General features: G+C 38.6%; 1 protein-coding gene across 2 annotated transcripts; it reads left to right on the plus strand.

Annotated features, from left to right (window-relative positions):
- The first annotated feature begins 3144 nt into the window (after positions 1-3144).
- Positions 3145-13435, plus strand: LOC133296314 (MA3 DOMAIN-CONTAINING TRANSLATION REGULATORY FACTOR 1-like). 2 transcript variants are annotated; one of them, XM_061495274.1, is made up of 5 exons: positions 3145-3343; positions 3520-3589; positions 3705-3945; positions 4223-4317; positions 11339-13435. In XM_061495274.1, exons 3-5 carry the CDS (start codon positions 3720-3722, stop codon positions 13130-13132), a joined length of 2115 nt encoding a protein of 704 aa, XP_061351258.1. In that variant the 5' UTR covers positions 3145-3343; positions 3520-3589; positions 3705-3719; the 3' UTR covers positions 13133-13435. The 2 variants fall into 2 exon arrangements, with proteins under 2 accessions (XP_061351258.1, XP_061351257.1); XM_061495273.1 differs by lacking the exon at positions 3520-3589.
- The last annotated feature ends 7257 nt before the right edge of the window (positions 13436-20692 follow it).

Genomic DNA, 20692 nt, shown 5'->3' on the forward strand with positions numbered 1-20692 from the left:
GTGCATAATCCATATCATGTTCCCTGGCCAGTCGAATCACATTTGCATACATCACATGATTACTGAGTTAAATGTTCGCTCGTTGAGCAAGAGATTATAATGTCATGAAATATATGCTTAACATGAACATGCATTGAAATTATTGTTTTGAACTTATATTATGCCTGTAAGTAAGCTTGGGGCGGAAGAGTCCTTGAGGACCCCTTGTCTTACTGAGATTTCTTTTTAGAGATCTGACCCCATGTTTGGGGCACATTTTCAGGATCAGGTACCTCGGGGGTTAATACTCGGGCAGCAGGAGGCCAGAGCTGAGTTAGATTTATGCTGTTATGATGATATGCTGGATTCTGACATGTTTTACTTCTATTAGTATGATTATTTGATGTGAGACTCTGTTAGGCTTTGTTGCCTTATTTGGTGAGCACAGATGTTGTCCATGCCACATTGTTTGACTATATATGTTTTATTTCGAAATGAAGTTGTATAATTGTATCAGGATTATGGTCCGGATTATGTGTTGTAGTTTCGTGACTTAGATACTCACTTATTATATATGTAATGAGATTTTTCAGTTAGATGTTTAATTGCAATCTACATACAAATGATGTTTTGAAAAAGAACTAAGTAATCAACTTGGTTAATGTTAATAACGTCATAAATGAAAAGAAAAAGTTATTCAGCATTTTTAATTAAGCGCAGCTTAATACGATGACAAGATAACAAACCGGATATACACGGGGTGTTACAGAGAGCATGGTGTCAAGGTAGAGTAATATGGCAGCATGAAACAAAGGAGAACACCTACGTAAAACTTGTAAAATATGACCTAGGGTTTTGTGCACATTTTCTATTTATATAGGTGTACCCACTAATCACTGGTATTAGTTCTAATAGCTTTACTAATTGTTCTTCTTCCAAACTTTATATTCTTAACCTAGATATTTTTCTAGGAATTATCATATTTTTATATTAATTTTCTGGGTTACTCCGTCGATACCCATTTATACCGTGAAATTACCGGTGTTTGCAGTTTTCTTCTAAAAAGCAACTTAATATTAATTATTATAATTTCCTCTCAATTATTCAACATAAATTATAGAATTATTTCTCATATCATAATTAAATTATTTAAATTCTTAATTTAGCGGTGCGAGTTTTTAGATATGGCTTTTGTCGTGATGGAGGTAGGATCTCTAGTTGTGGAGGTGTGGTTAGGAATGCTTCAGGAAGATGGATAGCTGGGTTCTGTAGGAACTTAGGGATGGGCTTCTCTATTAGAGCATAACTTTGGGGTTTTGTTTGCGGTATTGAGGTTGCATGGAACCTGGGATTAAGAAAATTATGGATTGAAGGTGGCTCCAAAGTGGTCATCTGCCTCATGAGAAAGGTTGTGATATGAAGCATCCTTTGGCTCCCTTGATCCGTTGAATCCAAAATCTCCTGGGAAGGCAATGGAACTATAAACTAAGTCATACTTATAGGGAAGGCAATATGGTAGCAGATAGGTTAGCTAACAAAGGTGGGTGGTTACTAGACTGGGACTTGCATGTTTTGCATGAACCCCTTACTGATTGTAACTTGCTGTTGAGTAGGGACACGATGGGCGTGACTAGCCTTAGAATCTATACTGCTGTTTAGTTTTCATTCCAGTATTTTTTTAAAAAAAAGAGTTGGTTCAAGTGATATATGCTTGATTCTGCTTAAGCAGAGCTAGCCCTACCATGATGTGAATGTTCCTCACTCGAACAGAATTACTTCCGTAAAAGATAAATGTGGTTTATCAAAAAGAAAAAAAAGACACTTACATAATACCTGAATATAACTTTGAAATTGTTTTTCAGTTGGCTTTTAAATTATTTTAGAGATATTTTAGAAAATATTAATTGCTCCCGTAGGGGCTAATACCGTTTTCCCTTTAATTTTTTTTAGTATTAACATGAAGGTATCCCCATTCAATCTCCTTCAGCCACTTTACCCTCAGAGTACGACCACTAAAGTTAGCTCCTTATTGATACAACAAGTGCATTAGACAGTTATCACCGGAGAAGGAATGCGACTAATCTCCCAACTGAGACTTAAAGTGCAAATCTGGCCCAAAGTCTACCAATAATCGATACATGGCCTTATTCTTGGGCACATTTCACTACCAAGTGTGCGCACCCTAGGTTGCCTTTTCCCTTTATTACTAATAAGTATAAAATAGATAAGAGAGGATATATTGACAATTTGAATAATCCAACTAGAACACAGTCTTTAGTAAAGTAAATTTTTAATGCATCTTCCACTCACAATGTAATTTGTGTCCTACTTTTATCAAATCATTAATTTTAAAATTAGATAAGAAAATGATTTGATAAAAAATATGAAAAATAGTCGGTATGACCAAGGTAGTCAAAATCAGGATTTTACCTAAAATCGAAAAGGGAATAAAAAATCGTAAATCGTAATAAAAATCGTAGATTTTACCTGCACTCTAAAATTAAATTTTTATATACATATGCTTATGTATAAAAAAAAATTAAGAAAAATAGACCACCTGCCACCATCCTTATAAATTTGTATATAATTGTCACACTCTAAGGGTCTAAGCTAATAAATCATTCAAGTTATTATCATCGAAGACATTCTGTTCTACGTGATCTTCAACTACATCATTCAAAATTGTCTTCATCTAAACTTTTATCATGAGATAAAGTTTTTTCATTTTCCACAATCCATTCATCTTCGGATGAAATATCAGCAATGTTATATTCAATAATTTTTCTAACTTGCTTAATATCATTCCAATAGTTAAAATTGGAATTTAAATCTTAAAATCAGACTTAAGTAAATGTCTAAATCGGGATTTTATATTGAAAAAATTTTTAAGTGAAAGAATTTTAAGATTTAAATCTAGATTTTAACTACCATGGTACGAGTAAAAAAAATTTCCTTCGTAAAGGCATTGGAATGGGAAGCCAGGTGGCAGTTAAAGACAGGGTACATCACGAGAGGGACACGTGGATAGAGGAAATAGTGACCTTCTTATAATCTTATGTAAAGCTTGCCTTATGGGGTTTTTCGTGGGTCCTCTTCCTTTTCTCATTCCAATCCGTTTCGTTTATATTCTCCTCACATTCTCATCCTCAGTTTCACTAACTGATTCTGCAGTTATAACACAACCCCAAGCCCCAAACCCACTCTCTCTGATTCGGATCCGATTAGGGTTATTTCGGATTTTCTCCCTTCTCTTGGAAGCTTCCGATTCCGAAATCCGGTTGCTTCTCCTGTCTTGGCTCGAGATCCGGGCCAAGCACAGTGTACAATCGGATTCAGATTTCCATTTCCATCACTCTCTCTTCAGGTTCATATTCTCTCCCTTTCTCTCTTTTCTCTTAATCTTTGGTTCTCTTTTCGTGTGTGTTTGTGTTTGTTTTGGGAGGAAAGGAATACATTCGCATGATGTTGGTTAGTAGAGCAGAACAGTTCATGCGCGTGGTAGTTTTGAGTGTGATATAGTATTACTATTATTTCTTGCAGTTTCTCAGCAACCAAACTCAGTTTTTGGATAGTGAACACTAGTTTTGCAGTTTCTCACCAACCTAACACGGTTACTCATTTATTCGTTTGAAGATGCACTAATTTTGAAGCGCACATGACGTTTCATTGATATTCGGTTTTGATGTGTTAATAAGATTAATTTGGTGAAGGTGTTTGTGTTGTAGGGTTGGCTTTTATAAATGGCATCAAGCGAGGGATTTCTGACCGATGGGCAGAGGGAAATACTGAAAATTGCGACTGAGAATTTGGAGAATTTGTCTTCGTCGCCGAAATCTCCATCGTCTTTGCTTTCTGAACATAATCATACCAAAGCTTCTTGGGGTGGCAAGCCTCAAACTGCTGCGGTTGCTGGCAGCAGGCATGTACGCCGGTCGAACTCGGGAAAGTTTGTGAGGGTAAAGAAAGGTGAATTCATTTCATATCATGCAATGTGTCTTGTCTTTTGATTGACTGGTTATAAGGAGATTTGTCAGTGTAGCTTATCCAAATAGATCTTTGAGTGTTTCAGACTGATGATTTTAGTTTTTCATTTTGGATTGACAGTCTTCATGTTAATCAACGGTGCTGAGTTTCCCTTGCTTGTAGTTTTCACTTGCAGTATCAACATTTTATGTTATAGTTTGCTTTGTTTCATTAATGGTCTTCATGTGGTAATTTGATGTGATGTATCTCTTGAATGCAGACGGTGCTGGTGGTAAGGGCACATGGGGAAAATTGCTTGATACCGATGGTTATTCGCATATAGACAGGAATGATCCTAACTACGACAGTGGCGAGGTAAATGCTATTTTCTGGTTTGGTGGGTAGTTTCTGACGACACTAATTATTTAAAGTCTAGCTGTTTGAAAATTTTACGTGATGCTTATAGTAGCAGCAGTAGACTGGATTCTTTTCTTGTTGCGTTTCTTTTGTTTCTTTGGCTGAAAAAGCAAACAAATATTTACATTTTTTTACAATTACCCCACGTGTGCAAGACGCCAATCCAGGTGGCGCTAGCGCATGTAAAACATCACGGGGATAGTATCTTTCATAGATGCTAGCCACGTGGCGCACTTTCCTCCCCTCTATACTTGTAATTAAATTGTTTTTGCAGCTTTCACAATCACACATTAACTGACGCAAAAGACCAATTAATTGTGAGATTTATTAATTCCCTTCAATGTCACCATCAATTCACCATTGACCATGATTATTTTGTTATTACTATTTTTTAGGGTACAATAGCAAAGAATAGCAAACAAAAGATGACTGCGAGTCCGTAGTTATTAGTATTGCACGATACATGATACGATTCGATACGAAGGTTGAACGATACGTATCGAAGACATGTAAGGACCATGAATTGCGGAATCATGCGATTAAGTATCGTATTGTGATGCGATTAAGTATCGTATTGTGAATAGTGTCGAAATTTGCGATTCGAAATTCAATCCAAGATTTGTGATTCTAGATTTGAAAACTTAAATGACTATGGAGAGTTCAATGAAATACGAAGCTTGAAAGTCTCTTAAGATTAGGGAAACAGAGACGTTCAAATTCAAATTAATACGAATTTGGAAAGTCATTCAAATTAATACGAATTTGGAAAGTCATTCAAATTAATGCAAATTAATATGTTAGGAAAAGAAAACACTAAAACAGAGACTTGTGCAAGAGAATAACTCAGAATATTCAAACTCCAGGACATTCAGGAATAGAGACTTGCGTAACAAAACACAAAAACAGAGACTTTCAGTTTCAAACGTTCACGAAAACAGGAAACAGCTTAGAAAACAAAAACATTCAAACTGCGTACATATAGGGCTCGTTTGGTGGACATGATAGGATAAGGGTAGGATATGATATGAGGCTGATAAGGATAGGATATGATATGAGGCTGATAAACCTATATCATGTCTTGTGTTTGATGAACACCTGATTGGCAATCTGATAAGATTATGTAGAAAGAGAAAAGAGAAAGAAAAAACAAAATATAATGCAATAAATACAAATATATTGGGTAGTGTGGGGATAAATTGGGTAGTGTGGGGATACATTGGGTAGCGTGAGGATATATTGGGTATCCAATTTTGGTATCCTATCCTATTGAATCCTAACCCAACTCCTCCCATAGGATAAGAAATCATGTATTGGATAGGATAAAATGAGACAATAGGATAAGCTAATCATATCCTATTGACCCACCAAACAATAGATAAAAGTAGGATATGAGAAGTTATCATATCCTATCTTCTTTATCAGGTGCTCCAAACAGGTCCATAACTTATATGATATGATATATTTTTATTAGAATATTAGCATATTACTTTCTTGTATTTTTTTTTTTTTTTTGGATATTCTGGTGTTTGTGTTCCACCACCGAGTTCTGCTGCGGACGATCAACACATGAGTGAAAAACCTGAATACCTTTAGAAGCAAAAATGTCAGTCAACATGAATTCAGGAGCATTGTCACAACGGATGGCCTTAAGGGAAGCATGATATTGAGTTTGAATGAGATTAAGAAAATGAACAAAAACAGAACGGAAATCTGACTTACGTTTCAAAAAATATGTCCAAGTATATCGAGAAGCATCATCAACTAAAGTTAAAAAATACTTGGAACCTTCAACAGACATGGGTCGAAATGGACCCCATATATCACAATGAAGTAAAGTAAAAGGAACAAAAGATATTGAAGGATTTAAAATAAACGGTAAACGCTTTTGTTTTGCAAGAGGACAGATATTACAATGGTGAGGAGGAACTATATGCTCAGTATGATGCAAAACATTCTTCATGGAATTAAGCATAGAAAAAGAAAGATGACCTAGTCTAGCATGCCAAAGAGAAGCACTAGACCTATTTACAGCAAAACAAAGGGGTGGGGGAACAATAGACTCAGGAATAAGGGACGATGCATTAAGAACATAAAGATTGCCAAAACGTTTAGCAATCCCAATCGTCGTTGCCTTGATAGAATCCTGCAGAATGCAATGAGAAGAAGTAAAATTAGCAACGATGGGATTGTCACGGGTAAGAGCACTGATAGATAAAAGATTAAAAGTAAATGAAGGAACAAACAATACATCGAAAAGGTTTAAAGAGGGAGACAGAGAAACAGAAAACGAACCAGACACAGAAACCGTCGAGCTGTTAGGGAAAGACACGACAGAGGTAGTGGAAAGAGGGGATGACAGAAGTAAACGGGAAGAATAACACACATGGTGAGTAGCACCAGTGTCTAAAATCCAAAAATAATCAGGAAAAAGACAAGAAGATGGACGAGGAGGTTTACCTATGGAAGGAGAAGAACCGTTGACTGAAGAAGATGAAGGAGCAACCGAAGCAGCAGAACTCGTGGGTAGAAGCGAAAGGAGGTGAGCATATTGGGTTGGAGTAATCGCAGGAGATGAGGGGAAATTAGGGTGAGGAAAAGGGACGGTGTTGAACGAATTGGGGAAAGGGTGCTGAGATTGGGTGAAGTTGGTTTGAGCCGAAGTGTATTGGGCCGGTTTAGGAAAAGGTGGGTTATGTGGGGATGGGTTACACTGAGAAGAGGTTGGGGAAAAAGGGAGCCTGGAAGTGGGTTGACGTGGTTTATACCCAAGGGGGAAACCATGGAGGCGAAAGCATTTGTCCTTCACATGGCCCTGAGCATGGCAAAAGGTACAGAACGGGCGACAGCGTGGAGCACCAGTAGCAGCAACCAGTGGAGCAACAACACCAGACGGTGAGGATGTAGGCGGTGTGGTGGAAACCGAATTAAGAAGCGGTGTGTCAGGTGTGGCAGGGATGGATATTGAGATCTGACGTTGCCTTTCTTCCTGAAGCACAAGAGAGAAAACCCGAGCAAGTGAGGGGAGGGGATCCATGAGCAAAATCTGAGCACGCACTGAAGAAAAAGAGTCATTGAGACCCATAAGGAATTGGAGAGCATCGTGTTGTTGCTGAGACACCGTGAGCCGCCGTAATCCACCACAAGTACGCGGTGGAAGAGGAATATGAGTCTGTAGTTCCTCACACAGAGTCTTCAACTTGGTATAGTAGGTATTGACATCGAAGGAACCTTGGTGTAGAGAGGAGATTTCCTGCTTCAATTGAAAAATGCGAGGGCCATTTGCTTGTTGAAATCGGGTGCATAAATCAACCCAAACATCAGACGCATTAGAAAAGTATATCAAACTATCAGCTAGAGCTTTAGAAACAGAATTCAAAAGCCAAGAAATGACCATCGAGTTGCAGCGATTCCATGAAGGAAAAAGCAAATCGATATCCGAAGGGCGAGGAAGAGCACCATCAATGAAGGGCGTTTTGTTCTTGGCGGTTAGAGCTAGGAGCATGGATCGACTCCAGGAACTATAATTAGCACCATCGAGAACATGGGTTACCAAAATCAACCCAGGATGATCACTACTGGAAAGAAAATAAGGGCTGGATGCATCATCCATGAAGGAAGAAGCACCAGTTGGGGTCCCAGAAGAAACCTCAGCAGCAGCAGGAGGACGATTGCCGCGGGCCATTAAAGATTTTCATCTGATACCATGTTAGCAATATTAACAATGGAGATCATATCTAACAGAAAGCAGAGAAAAATAAAATTATGTATATTCATTGATTGATTTCATTGTACAAACAGTAAGGAATTTAAAGGAAAGGGAGCAACAAATTCTGTTACAATGAGTGAGTGACGTGGCCACTAAGCACAACAAATTCTGTTACAATGAGTGAGTGACGTGGCCACTAAGCACAGATAAAATGAAAGAATAAAAAAGTACAAGAAAGTAATATGCTAATATTCTAATAATTTTCAAATCATGTTTTATTATATATCTCAATCTTATGATTCGAAACGATTTACAATTCACTATAAAAAAACAGCCAAGTGATTCACAATATGTATTGCAATTCAACAACATAAACCATGACTAATCTATTCCATTGCATAAATAATTAGACAAAAACCACTCCCCGTTATACCCGATTAGCAAGTGTGGGTGAAGGCAATCCTTGTACGCAGCTTTACCCTTGCGTAATTGCAAGGAGGCTGTTTTCTGGATTCGAACCCATGACCTTTCAGTCATGAAGGGACAACTTTACTACTGCTCCGGTTCGTTCCCTTTAATTAGACAAAGGAGAACAAAAAAGGTTACATTTTGATGCCTAAAGCGCATAGAAAAGTGGCTAAACAGAAAGTTAGGATTTCATAAGAGAGTAACCCTCCGGTTCTCAATTTCAATTATCAAATAACAAAATTCAACTCCTAGAATAAGGGTCATAAGCACCCTTTTATAGACTAATTACAAATTGAATCAAAATTCTAAATCTAAAATTCTAAAAATAATAAAACTTCCTAAAATAAAATAACAGTAATTAACGTCTAAAAATAAATAAAAAATTGCAAATAAATAATTCAAAATACATTCCAAATCTTTAATCTCAAATCACACCAAATATGTTGTTTTTCTTTTCTTCCCAAACAAATCACAATCACATCTGCTGCTTTATTGGGACTTGGATTCGATTGTAGTTTGTCATATTTCAAATCACTGCCTCTTTCAACAATTGAGCCATACTTATTGAGCCACAACTCTAGTTGACTACGAGTTTCTTGAATCAATGGTTGAGCCATGTACAATGGGCCAACTATAAGTGCATCATTCTCCCCTGCTAGGAAAAGATTCGTCCTCGAATCTTGTTTATCTCCACTGATCTCAATTTCTTTAGACAAAAATTCAAATGATAAATCTTCCTCTATTAGATCTTCATAAAATTGATTCACCATCAGATTTATTATAGACTGGATTATCATCGTGAATTGAATCTTCATCATAAGATGGATAATCATCATAAATGGGATAATTATCAACAATCGGATAATCATCATAAATTGGATTATCATCATAGATCTGATAATCATCATAAATTGGATTATGATCATAGACTTCAAAATCAGGAATCCTGATTTGCATCTCGATATCTTGAAAAGTGGACTGATTTCCAGGTTGTACTTTCCAATTCTGTCCCTGGTTTAGAATCCCCAAGGGATTGACGTCCTCTTCTTCGTCATCAGATGCGTCAACTAATTCCATTATTTCTTCGGATTGAATGCCGAACTTTGTCCACGCAAGTCGCCGCTCCAAATATTAAATTTCCATGCTCTGCACCTCCACAAAAGTTTGCTTCAAAATTTGAATTTCCATGCATATCCACACGAGTCGTCGCTCAAAATCTTGAATTCTCTTTCTCTGTGCCCGCACACATAGTTGCTTCAAAACTTGAATTTTCTTGTCCAATGCTTGCTCAAGTTGTTGCTTCAAATCCTGGATCCGCCTTCCGAGCTCTTCATTTTCTATATCTCGCGGGTCAATCTGACGCAGTTGTGTATATTCTTCAGGAACGAATCCACGTTCCCTACCCTTGTGACTCCGCCGTCGTCGACCTCCACGATTCTGTTCAGCCATTGGTTGAAGGTAACCTAGTGCTCTGATAGCAAATGATGCCGAAAGCACATAGAAAAGTGGCTAAACAGAAAGTTAGGATTTCATAAGAAAGTAACCCTCCGGTTCTCAATTTCAATTATCAAATAACAAAATTCAACTCCTAGAATAAGAGTCATAAGCACCCTTTTATAGACTAATTACAAATTGATTCAAAATTCTAAATCTAAAATTCTAAAAATAATAAAACTTCCTAAAATAAAACAACAGTAATTAACGTCTAAAAATAAATAAAAAATTACAAATAAATAATTCAAAATACATCCCAAAACTTTAATCTCAAATCACACCAAATATGTTGTTTTTCTTTTCTTCCCAAACAAATCACAATCACATCTGCTGCTTTATTGGGACTTGGATTCGATTGTAGTTTGTCATATTTCAAATCACTGCCTCTTTCAACAATTGAGCCATACTTATTGGGCCACAACTCTAGTTGACTACGAGTTTCTTGAATCAATGGTTGGGCCATGTACAATGGGCCAACTATAAGTGCATCACATTTGCCATCAGTTTTGATGGCTGTTTTTGTTTAAAATTTAAACTAACAGCACTAGTAGTATAACATCTAACATGAAATGTGCGCCAAAGCATGAATGGAAGAACATTTGACTGCCTCTTTGAAGAATTAACAACCACATTTCCTACTGAAACCCCATGTATTCACTGTTGTTTAGCCCAATCAACTACTTTGACCTAATCAATTCCTTTCTCTCTGAGAGTTTGGTGAAAACATCTAAACTTACTTCTTGCGTCCCCATACATTAATTTATTCTGTATTTCTTTTTCATGGCATTTCTTCATTTATTGCAAAACAAAGGCCATTAGACATAAGCCAATTCTAAGTAGAGTAAGTTACACCATTTCCTAGGCTCTGCCTGAAACATTGTTAAGTAGTCAATTATTTGGAGAATGTAAGCATTGCCTTCTATGTGGGAATGCATTGGTTAATGTGTGTGTTCGTGAGCGATACAAAAACAATTCAGTTACCGGTAGAGAGGAGGAAAGTGTCCCACATGAGCTAGCCACATGGCAGGTGGTGCAAATTTTTTTTTATTTATTTATATGGAGCCATTTCTTGTGGTGCCTTGCAAGTTGCCACGAGGAATGACATCCATGTGGCATGCTTATGTGTGCAGGACTGCCCCAGTTAGGTAATTTGTTTTTTAAATACCAGTTTCTTTCCTTTTCAATTAATTTATCTGAATTGCAAATAGTTGCCTGCTTATTATCATTACTTTTTTTTTGGTGGCTGTTGCGAATGGGATCCATAAATAAGCACATAATTTATTTCTGTTGGCATATTCTTACTATTTACAGGAACCTTATCAGTTGGTTGGATCTACCGTTACTGACCCATTAGATGAATTCAAGAAAGCCATAGTATCCATCATAGAGGAGTTCTTCAGTACTGGGGATGTGGACATGGCTGCATCTGACCTCAGAGAACTTGGCTCTAACGAATATTATCCATACGTCATTAAACGTCTTGTGTCCATGGCCATGGATAAGCACGATAAGGAGAAAGAAATGGCTTCAGTTCTGCTTTCAGCATTGTATGCTGATGTCATCAGTCCTGCACAGATTAGGGATGGATTTTTTATGCTTATTGAATCTGCTGATGATCTTGCAGTAGACATACTGGATGCAGTTGACATCCTTGCTTTGTTCTTAGCACGTGCTGTTGTTGATGACATCCTTCCTCCATCCTTTCTTGCCAGGGCCAAGAAGGCTCTTCCAGAATCTTCCAAGGGAGTTCAGGTAATCCAGACTGCTGAGAAGAGTTATCTCTCAGCTCCGCACCATGCAGAACTTGTGGAGAGGCGATGGGGTGGTAGCACTCAGCTAACTGTTGAAAATGTGAAGAAGAGGATTGCTGATTTACTAAGAGAATACGTGAGTAGCGGTGATACATTTGAAGCCTGTAGGTGTATACGTGAGTTAGGGGTTTCATTCTTCCATCATGAGATCGTGAAGAGGGCTCTGGTGCTTGCCATGGAGATCCATTCAGCGGAACCTCTAATGTTAAAGCTATTAAAAGAAGCAGCAGCAGAAGGACTCATTAGTTCCAGCCAAATGGTTAAAGGGTTTTCTCGTTTGGCAGAAGTCCTAGATGATCTTGCTCTTGATATTCCATCAGCTAAAACTTTGTTTCAGTCATTGATACGCGAGGCAATATCAGAAGGATGCCTTGATGCTTCATTTATGAAACCCTCTGGTGAAGTTGGGGATGTCCAAGTTCAAGATGAAAATTTGAGGAAGTACAAAAAAGAGGTGGTAACTATAATTCACGAATATTTTCTCTCTGATGACATTCCTGAACTCATTCGAAGTCTTGAAGATCTTGGGACACCTGAGTATAACCCCATATTTTTGAAGAAGCTAATAACACTTGCTATGGACAGAAAGAACAGGGAAAAGGAAATGGCATCTGTACTGCTAGCTGCTCTTCATATAGAGATCTTCTCAACAGAGGATATAATTAATGGTTTTTTCATGCTTCTGGAAAGTGCAGAAGATACAGCACTGGATATATTGAATGCTTCAAATGAACTTGCCCTTTTTTTGGCTCGAGCTGTGATTGATGATGTATTGGCTCCTCTGCATTTGGTAGAAATTGGCAGCATGTTACCCCCAAAATGCAGTGGGAGTGAAACTGTGCGGATGGCTCGTTCACTCGTTGCTGCTCGTCATGCTGGTGAGAGGCTATTGAGATGTTGGGGTGGTGGGACTGGATGGGCTGTGGAAGATGCTAAGGACAAGATCATGAAGCTCTTGGAGGAGTATGAGAGCGGAGGTGTTGTGAGTGAAGCATGCCAGTGTATTCGTGACCTAGGAATGCCTTTCTTTAACCATGAGGTTGTGAAGAAAGCTTTGGTTATGGCCATGGAGAAGAAGAATGATAGGATGCTGGGTTTGCTGCAGGAATGCTTTAGTGAAGGTCTGATCACCATCAATCAGATGACTAAAGGGTTCACCCGAATCAAGGATAGTCTTGATGATCTTGCTCTGGACATTCCTAACGCAAAGGATAAATTTGGCTTCTATGTGGAGCATGCCCTCAGGAAGGGCTGGCTTCTCCCATCATATGATTCGAATGCTACAGATGTCTAACTGCCCCAGGCTGCAGCTTCTTGAGGAGGACATATATTTTCATTTTTTCTCTTATATTTGTTGTTGTTGCCCTTTAGCTCTCGTTGAATGTGGTTAAATCTGGGATGGTTGGACTTTGATGATCCTTTTATATCTGTTTTTTTATTTTTCTTTCAAAATCATCTTACTGACCGAGTTTCCGATGATCTCAGTCGTTGTATAGAGTTTTTTTATTTTCCATTGACAGCTTTTTATAATGATGTTGCATCAAGAGGTATGACAGTAGTATAGTGTGTTTTTCAGCCTTAATTCTCGTTTTTCGTCAAGTTGAACCTTATGTTCTCTGTTTATTTATTCTCATAATATATCTAAATTTTTTATAAAAAAAAAAACTTGAAAAAGATGGTCACTTTAGACTCTGATAATTATACTAATTTTTATTTTATTTGCGAGATTTGAATCTGAAATTTTGATTAAAGAGATTGAATTCTTTTTTATTCAATTAATGTCACATTTTTTTTATGTATTATTAAATTTATTTTTGGATACATGTAATGTTACTTGAAAACTTTTTTTTTTCATAACTTTTATATGCAATTTACTAACTCAACCTTTAATTTATTAATTTTTTGCGTTGTGCTTCCAATGTTGTCTCATAAATTGTGACAAATAACACCACTTTGTATTAAAGAAAAAGAACATAAAAAATTAGTAAATTTTCTTTTTAAAAAAATCATAGTAAAGCTACACAAATACACAATTACGGAGAGAACCACTAAAAAACCGGTTATCGATAAGATCGCATGTTGAGAAACCACAATTCTGATTTTTTATCAAAATGATGAGTGAGACAATTCCATAGAGTTTTTGTCTCCCCATTTTTTTCTTAGGTAGTGATCCAAATAAAATATGATAGGCTCATCAGAGGTCTAAATACATAGAACAAAAGTCCAAACCCACAAGGTTCAGAGTGGGGCGCGATGGCTTATATCGCACATAACATGGCGCGATGCCACCATCGCGCATGTAACCGACCTTTAACATAACTTCAAAGATAAGGAAACAAACAGAAGACAACTCCAGCTTGTCACTACTCTATCAAGGTAGCCTGACATCAAGAGATAAGGCTATTAAGGCATTATCAGAACCTGCAGCCCTTGAACAGCCAATCAGAGGCCATATCGCCTTCCTAAGGCGGCATCAGAACTACTATATAAGCAGAGGGTACATGCCAAGGTATTATCATCTAATTCAGTAAGAATACACATAAACCTGACATTGGTACTGACTTGAGCATCGGAGTGTCATTGCAGGTAACCCCCAGTCAGGCTCACCGTGCCGAAGGAGAACCAAAGTCCTATCATCATCATCAACTAGCCCAAATGACAGATTGCCCAAAAGCCTTCTTACTTCAACCGTGTGTGATTTGGCCCAGTACACTTTGGCCAGCCCATATTGTATTTGGTCCGATCATTAGCGCCGTCTGTGGGAAGTTTCTATCATTTAGAATCCATCCACTCACAATTTAAAAACATGGTTGATACTTGAAGCAAATCCGAGAACGGTTTCAAGGGGACGCAGAAAGAAACACATGCCTCCCGTGAAAAATCAGCTTCGTCGGTCACACCAATCTTCGTGTACCACGATGCCCACCAACAACCCAGCACCTATTGAAACTTATCACTCAGCAGAACAAAAAAATTCCCAGCAGAATCGAGATTTAGTTCGATTGAAAAAATCACAAAAGGCTAGAGAGAGAAATTAAGAAAAGGGAAAATAAAAACAAAAAGAACCTGAAAAAGAAGCCGAAAAAGAATTTGAAAATTCTAGCGAGAGTGAACAAGTACATGAACATTCAAAACAAGATCCTGAACCTTCTGGTCAGAACAAAAAAGGAGATGAAGAAAAAGAAACCAACGAAAATTCTCAGGGAAATTCTAGAACAGTTTCCTGTGTCTTTCATCCATTCACCCCATGTATCATGAGCGTCCCCATTCCCAGGGACGTAAAAATTACAATCGAGAAGTATAACGAAAAGGGAGACCCACAGGAACATCTTGAACAATTCCAGACGAACATGATGGCACAAGATGTGGTTGATCCCATAGCTTGCCAGCTATTCCCAACAACCTTGAAGGAAGTAGCACTCAGATGCTACTCCGCATTACTGCCTAATTCAGTTCAAAGTTGGGAGGATCTAACTAGCCAATTCCTTGTACGGTTTGCAACAAGAAAAGCGCAATATAAATCCACACATGCCTTAAAATTTGTACGATAAGGAGCACATGAAACTCTGTGTGATTACCTTAATAGGTTTTTTGATGAAGCGCTCCTAGTAAGAGATTTAGATCCACAAGTGTCCCTATATCTTATCATAGAAGGATTGCTTGAGGGTCCTTTCTCTATGTCGTTGGCAAAACAACGCCCATGAACCATAGAGGAACTACGAGTGCGATCTGAAAAATTCATTAATCTTGAAGATTAAAAACGATCACGGGATACGTCTGGTACCAAAACAGAATCAGACCATTTGGAAAAAGATGTCCAAAAGAATTTTCAACGACGATTCCGCGAGAAAAAAAAGTGGGAAAAGTTTGATTATTACACTCCCTTGAATACATCCAGAAGACGAATCCTGAAAGAAGTCTTCCAAACTGGTTACGTGCGCGTTGCTAAACCCCCACCGCTGAAAAAAGGAGGACAACATGACGAAACCAAATTCTGCAAGTTCCATAATGACACCGATCATACCACTGATGAGTGTTTTGACTTGAAAAACACCATTGAAATATTTATTAGAGCAGGCAAACTCCAAGAATTCATTTCTAGTTGTAGAGAGTATAAGGCACAAAGAAGGCGCGATAGAAGTCCTGATCGCGATCAAAACCCTGACCGACAAACGACATATCCCAGAAGAGACTATAACCATGCCAGAAATAATGATAACAGGAACACGCACGATGTCCCCACTGATAGACGTCAAGGAACTCCACTGCGGGATAGACAACAGGCCGCACAACAGCACCAATTTCCCAATAACGCTGCCGGAGTGTTAGCCACCATTGCTGGTGGAACTACGGGGGAGGAGCAACTAGCTCGCAACGTAAGAAACACCTGAAATCAGTCATGACAGTTTGCGATCATGCACATTCATCCACATCCCGCGCCAAGCGTCAATCCATAAGTTTTGACGATGATGATTATGGCGACATCATCCCAGACCATGAAGATCCATTGGTGATCTCTGCTTGTATGGCCAATCTCCAGGTAAAATGAATTATGATTGATAATGGAGTTCTGCTGACATAATCTTCTGGGATGCGTTCCGCGCAATGAACATCCTAGAAGAACATCTAATTCCAGGGTGCACAAATTTGATCAGTTTTTTCGGTGAATGTGTACAACCTAAAGGTACCATAGAAATGTGGGTAACCTTTGGGATCATGCATCTGCCTTGTACTGTCAAAGTACGGTTTTATGTTATTGAATATGCGTCAGCATATAACGTCATCTTGGGACGTCCCACCATTGTCGCTTTAAAGGCAATTATCTTTATGCCTCATCTTTTTATGACGTTTCGAGATTCCACTGGCGCTGTTGTTGCCATTAGAGGCGATCAGAAAGCAGCGCGAAGCTGTAAGAACACCAGCTTATGAGTCAAGTCAGCAACTCATCACGATGAGAAAGGCAAGGCATCGATCAACATGACTGACTTAGACATGCGCGAAGATCTGCGCGATACGTGACCCCAGCCTGACGGAGAGCTAGAAGATCTATAACTTGGTCCGTTACCTGAAAACGTGACCAAAATTGGACGTCATTTACCAGAAATGGAGAAAAAAAACTGGTGGCAGTATTATTATGAAATAAAGATCTTTTTGCTTGGACAACAGGCGACATTCCAGGAGTAAATCCTGATGTAATATGCCATCATCTTACCCTTGATCCAAAAGCCAAACCCATCGCGCAAAAGAAGCGTAAAATATCTCTGGAGAAACAACAGGTGGTAGATACAGAAGTAACAAAGCTACTCGACGCAGGAATCATTCGAGAAATCACCTATTCCACTTGGCTCTCTAACGTCGTGCTAGTCAAAAAAGCCAGTGGCAAATGGCGCATGTGTACCGATTACATATACCTTAATAAACATTGCCCAAAGGATTTCTATCCTCTTCCTACCATTGACAAATTGGTAGATAATTCTGCGGGATACCAAATTCTCTTCTTCATGGATGCGTTTTCAAGGTACAACCGAATCTCCATGTTTAAACAGGACAAGGAAGCTACTGCTTTTATCACCGAAAAGGCTACTTATTGCTACAATATGATGCCATTCGGTCTTAAGAATGCAGGCGCGACGTATCAACGGATGATGAACAAGGTCTTCAGCCAACAGATTGGTAAGATGCTAGAAGTATATATAGATGACATGATTGTCAAAACAATGACCACCCCATGACACCCTCACGATTTAGAGCAGGTGTTTTAACAGTTGCGCAAATATAGATTGCGACTTAATCTAGCCAAATGCGCATTTGGGATTCCAATTGGAAAATTCTTAGGATTCATTTTAACGCATCGAGGCATAGAGGAAAACCCTGACAAATGCAAAGCAGTCCTCGACATGATTAGCCCTCGAAATATTAAGGAATTGCAACAGTTGACTGGAAGGATAACAACTCTAACTCTATTCCTGCCAGCATTAGCACAAAAGTCATTACCCATGTTCAAACTGTTGCGAAAACAAATAGACTTTAATTGGACGCCAGAATGCGAAGCAGAATTTACTGCTATTAAAGAACATTTGGCTAATGCTCTAGTCTTGGTGAGACCTCAACCGGACGAAGCCTTGGTCTTATACCTTTCGATCAGTGGCGAGGCCATTAACACGATATTATTGCGCGAAGACACCCGGGACAACAACCAATTTATTTTGTCAGCAAAGTCCTTCAAGGTCCAGAATTACGTTATCAATAGATCGAAAAAGTGGCTTTCGCGCTCATTATAACATCTCGTCGTTTGCGACATTACTTCCAGGGGCACACCGTCAAAGTCAGAACTAATCAGCCACTTAGACAGGTCTTACGTCAACCTGAACTGGCTAGACGAATGATTACCTGGTCAATAGAATTATCAGAATATGACATCATTTACGAACCGCGCCAGACTATTCAAGCCCAGGTATTAGCTGATTTTCTTGTAGAAATGACGCACTCCCAACAGACTCAGACAGACGACGGATCTTAAAACCTTAAAGGAAGCGGAGCAGGAATCATTGTTGAAAGTCCACAGGGCGTCACTGTGGAGCATTCTATTCATTTTGGATTCAAAGCTTCCAACAATCAAGCTGAGCATGAGGCAGTTCTTGCAGGACTCACAATGGCAAAAGACTTGGGAGCAGCAAGAATAATCCTGAAAAGTGACTCACAACTTGTGGTTGCCCAATTACAAGGAACCTACCAAGCAAATGAGGCCCTAATGGCAAAATACTTGGATAAGGTACGTTTGTTATTAGCTGACTTTGAAAGTTTTAAAATTGAGCACATTCCCAGGGAAAAGAACTCCAGGGCATATATTTTATCTAATCTCGCTAGCACAAAAAGACCTAGAAATAATAGACCGGTCATTCAGCAAAGTGTTTCCAATCCAAGCATCGTGATGGCCATTACCAAACGCAAAGCTCGTGCCTCTCAGGATGCAAAACACTTGATAGAGGATGACGAGATACAACCAAACAATAGAGAAACTTGATTGACTCCAATTTGGAACTACTTGACCAGAGGAATGCTGCCTCCAGAACCGCGCTTAGCTTTGAAATTAGCGCGCATAGCTTCATTTTATACCATCATAAAATCAGCTGTACAAAAAAGGATTCTCTTCCCCCATGCTGAAATGTTTGGACCCACAACAAGCTCAGTATGTCATCACTGAGGTTCACGAAGGAATTGGTGGTCACCACATGGGGGGTAAATCTCTATCCAGAAAAATGCTTCGCGCAGGGTATTTCTAGCCTACTATGGAAGAAGACTCTAAACAACACGTGCAACATTGTGTCAAATGTTAAGAGTACGCGAATTTACATCATGCTCTTCCTGAGGAGTTATCTTCACTCATATCCCCATGGTCGTTCTACCAATGGGGTATGAATATATTAGGACCGTTTCCAAGTACAGTAGGAGGAGTAAAATGGTTAATAGTTGCGATTGACTATTTCACCAAATGGATTGAGGCCGTGGCTTTAGCCACAAGATTTGCCGATTCTTTTATCGCAAGATCATATGCAGATTCGGTGTCCCAAATACCATTATAACTGATAATCGAAACATATTTTGTGGACAAAAAATCCAATTAAGTGCTTCAAGATCTGCACATCAAACACAGATATACATCTGTTGAACATCCACAAACAAATGGTTTAGCTGAAGCTGCGAACAGAGTCTTAAAACGAGGATTGGAGAGAAGATTGGAAGTTGCATAAGGAGAATGGCTGGAGCAGTTAGACTATGTATTATGGGGCTACAGAACCACTCCACATTCAACCACTGGTGAGACTCCATTTCGCATGGTTTATGGGAGTGAAGCCATGATTCCAGTCGAAATTGGAGAGCCATCTTGGAGAAAGATATATGTAACTAAAGAAGGCAATTCTCAGGCATTATTGCACAACTTAGATACAATCAATGAAATGCGCGAGATTGCCCATGTCAAGGAAGCAGCATTGAAACAAAGAATAACAGCGCGTTATAACTCCAAAGTCATTAAATGAAGTTTCAACGTGGGAGAATTAGTCCTACGAAGAGCATGCATTGGCAATAAAAATGTGCGACAGGGTAAATTGGCCGCGAATTGGGAAGGGCCATATCGCGTCCAAAGCAAGACAGAAAGAGACGCATATGTCATTGAGACGTTATCTGGACTCATAATTCCACGTACATGGAATGCAGATAAACTCAAAGTATTCTATAGTTGAGTCTTTTCTTCAAATCAATATATGTATTTTTTGTTCTTCATTTCGTACAAATAAAGCTTGCAGGTTTATACATGACCATGTCATTTATCGCGCATAACAAATAATACATTATTGGTTAAAACTTCCTTCGAGCGCGATGAAAGCGCCTAAAGATATGAACCTTGTCTACAATCTGCTGAAAGCGCCTAAAGCTCTTAAGCTTAGGTTTAAAAAAGCTTGAAGGTAAAGCCCAACAAAAGTTCAAAACTCAAGTCTTAACTTGAGGATAACACCTAAGGGTTAAAAACTCAAGTATGAAGAAAAAAGGAAGGTAAAACCTTAACTGGTTAAAACTTCCTCCAAGACAAAAGGGATGGTAAAGCCTTAACTGGTTAAAACTTCCTTCAAGCGCGATGAAGAAAAAGAAAGGTAAAACCTTAATTGGTTAAAACTTCCTGCAAGACAAAAGGGAAGGTAAAGCCTTAACTGGTTAAAACTTCCTTCAAGCGCGATGAAGAAAAAGGAAAGTAAAGCCTTAACTGGTTAAAATTTTCTCCAAGATAAAGGAAGGTAAAACCTTAACTGGTTAAAACTTCCTTCAAGTGCGATGAAGAAAAAGGAAGGTAAAGCCT

This window comes from Gastrolobium bilobum, unplaced genomic scaffold (assembly GCF_033153095.1).
Source record: "Gastrolobium bilobum isolate Gb01-03AN ecotype WA unplaced genomic scaffold, APGP_CSIRO_Gbil_v1 utg2008, whole genome shotgun sequence".
In the NCBI taxonomy this organism is placed as follows: Eukaryota; Viridiplantae; Streptophyta; class Magnoliopsida; order Fabales; family Fabaceae; genus Gastrolobium; species Gastrolobium bilobum.